Consider the following 2,952-nt stretch of genomic DNA (forward strand, 5'->3'; position numbering starts at 1 on the left):
TATTATATATTATATTATATATTATATATTATATATTATAAATATATTATAAATATATTATAAATATATTATAAATAGAGCACGAGATGTATTTAAATAATTATAAAAAATGGTATAGATATAATTTAATTACTTTTAAATAACTAACAATGAAAATAATTACATAGTTTCAAACTTGCAATTTGTTTAGTGTTTTACTCTTGTATATAACTTACCAGGAGCAGTAAGTAATCCCATTCCAAACACTGGAGGTACGAGTTTATAGAGACTAGCTTTATCTATACAATTTTTGCTGTTTAAGACAAACTACAACGTTATAAAACGTTATAAATTAGTTATTTCTTTATTGCATATTTGTAATGTTATGCATACTTTTGTTCTATATAACTAACACAAATTTTATCATTTGTAAAACTTATTTATGATTAATTAACATAAATTAAAATATTAAAATTTATAGCATAAAGCGTACTAACATACGTTATTTGGGATATATATGTATGTAGATATATATGTATATGATTTGTATAAGTAGTCTAAAATAGATACTTATTAAATTTTAGTACAAATATTAATTATATTAGACAAAAGAGTCCTTTCATTACTTTTGCTATATCTGGTGAGGATATACCAATTAAAAGCTTGCTGCCTATCCAAACTTGACAAAGAGATGGATAATCTTGAAGTATATTTACTAAAACCTCTAGAAAATCTGAAAATTTTAATATATCTTGGAGATGGTTTCTATAAGATAACTTATTTATACGTTATTATTACAAAAATAAAGATTATGTTATTTGAGCTAATATATGTTACATACTATTTATCGCTATTAATAAAACTAATTTTTTTGTGAATATTGACGTGCATATATACATGCAATTCTACATCAAGTCAGAAAACAAATGTGCAAAAATGTATTTTTATTATAGTAGATTTAGAATAACGCAATCATCATACTTATACATAAAAAAGGAGACATCACAAAGCTTGAAAACTACCGACCTATTAGCCTACTATCGCACATATACAAACTCTTCACAAGGATCATCACTAATAGATTAACGACAAAATTGAACCTCTATCAACCAAGGGAACAGGTGGTATTCAGACCAGAATACAACACAAACGATTACCTCTAGCCCCTTAAAAGTCTAATAGAAAAATCAACAGAGTACAAATTTTTGGTCCTAGTATTCATGGACTACGAAAAAGTGTTTGACACTTGACGATAAACCAACGATGCTGGAAACATTAGCAGACTGCAGAATAGATCACTGCTACACTGCAGTAATCAAATATGTGTACGAGAATGCCACAGTAAGTGTCAGACTTCATATAAAGACACCGATAAATTCCGTATAGAAAGGCATGTTTGTCAGGGCGACACCAAAAATATTTACAACCTTATTAGAATACATGTGCATACGCATAAACTGGAACACTCTTGGCATAAATATAAACAGTAAAATGCTCAATTATTTAAAATTCGCGAATGACATAATTCTAATCTCTGAATATATCGAGAACGCCAAATCAATGCTGGAGAGACTGAATGAAGCTTATCGGAAAGTAGACTTAAAAATTAACATCCAATTAAAGATCAAACTAACGAGGAACCTCGTTCTCAAAAATATGAGCATTGACGGAAGTTATATGAAGCAAGTGGCATCTTACAAATACCTAAGCCACGAAGTAGAGATAACCAAACATGCCATCTCACGAAGAATAAGATCAACATGGACTGCCTTCGGAAAACTACGGTACATATTAAAATCAGAACTCCCAATGTGCTTAAACAGAAAGATCTTCAACCAGTGAGTCTTGCCTGATGTTTTTATGTATGGCGCGGAAACATTAACGTTGATTTAAAAAAACAATTGATAAAAGAGTCACGCAGCATGCAATGGAGCGACCAATGCTGGGACTATCCCTTAAAGACAAAAGGTCCCAAACACAGAAATCCATAGGAGAACTAAGGTATCAGATGCTATAGAAAGAATAACAATCCTAAAACAGAATTGAGCCGCAGGTCATGTCGCAAGAATAGATGATGATATATGGACCAAAAGGATCATAGAATGAAGATCTAGGCAGAGTGTTCACAGAAGTAGAGGACGCCTTTCAACTAGATGGACTGACGACTACGACGTATACACACAAACGTGATACAAGCCGCACAAAGCAAAGAACTATAGAAGCATTCATGGGAGGCCTATGTTCAGCAGTGGCCGAGTAATGGCTGGTGATGATGATAATGCTATTTTTAAATTTCTGTTTAAATTCTTCTCTATCTTTAATAATATTATAACTATTTGTTATTACCTTCAAAATTTTTCAGAAGATGATAGAAACTACCAATAAGTGGCAATGTTTTTAGTCCTGGTACGTTATCTAATTTTTTTATAAAAAACACTTTTTGGTAGCAGTTCCAAAAGAAATAACTTATAAAAGCAATAGCCAAACAAATCAATACATTTACGTACAACAACATTGTATTGAGCTATAACCAAAACAAGGTGCCAGTGTAACTTGATATTAACTTTTATATCAAAATGCAGATATGATTAACTCGGCGATGTTTTTATTACATTTCCCCACTTATAAATCTGCTGAATCAAAAACAAAAAATATTAAAATTTATCGAGTTGACAATTCATATTCATGTATTATTCTTCTCGATATGCATAAATACATAAATGATTAACATTTTTCAATGCAATAACACTTCTATATATTAATCATCTTTGACTATATAAGTATGGACTGATAGTAATTAACTTCACACGTGTCGCCAAGCTGGAAGATGTAGACTCCACCTCAGTCAGTAATTTTCTGCGGGAGGGGGAAGGCTCCTGTGAAATCAGCGTGTTTACGACGTGTAAAGGAAAGGTGCTGAGTCTGTTTTAATTTCATTCCGTCGATTTGAGATTTTTTTTGGCTCCCTATCAA

General features: G+C 31.0%; 2 protein-coding genes across 2 annotated transcripts in view; both read right to left on the bottom strand.

Moving 5' to 3' along the window:
• Positions 1-2,952, bottom strand: part of LOC105454532 (dynein heavy chain 7, axonemal-like) — a 43,411-nt gene that overhangs the window by 17,827 nt on the left and 22,632 nt on the right. The gene's annotated exons all lie outside the window — the stretch shown is intronic.
• On the bottom strand, positions 172-2,586 carry LOC105454444 (cytochrome P450 4c21-like). The gene is made up of 3 exons (XM_011697055.1): positions 2,326-2,586; positions 606-712; positions 172-306 (listed from the first exon to the last, which is right to left on the bottom strand). Exons 1-3 carry the CDS (start codon positions 2,492-2,494, stop codon positions 187-189), a joined length of 396 nt encoding a protein of 131 aa, XP_011695357.1. The 5' UTR covers positions 2,495-2,586; the 3' UTR covers positions 172-186.

This window comes from Wasmannia auropunctata, unplaced genomic scaffold (assembly GCF_000956235.1).
Source record: "Wasmannia auropunctata unplaced genomic scaffold, wasmannia.A_1.0 LD335985.1, whole genome shotgun sequence".
Taxonomy (NCBI): domain Eukaryota; kingdom Metazoa; phylum Arthropoda; class Insecta; order Hymenoptera; family Formicidae; genus Wasmannia; species Wasmannia auropunctata.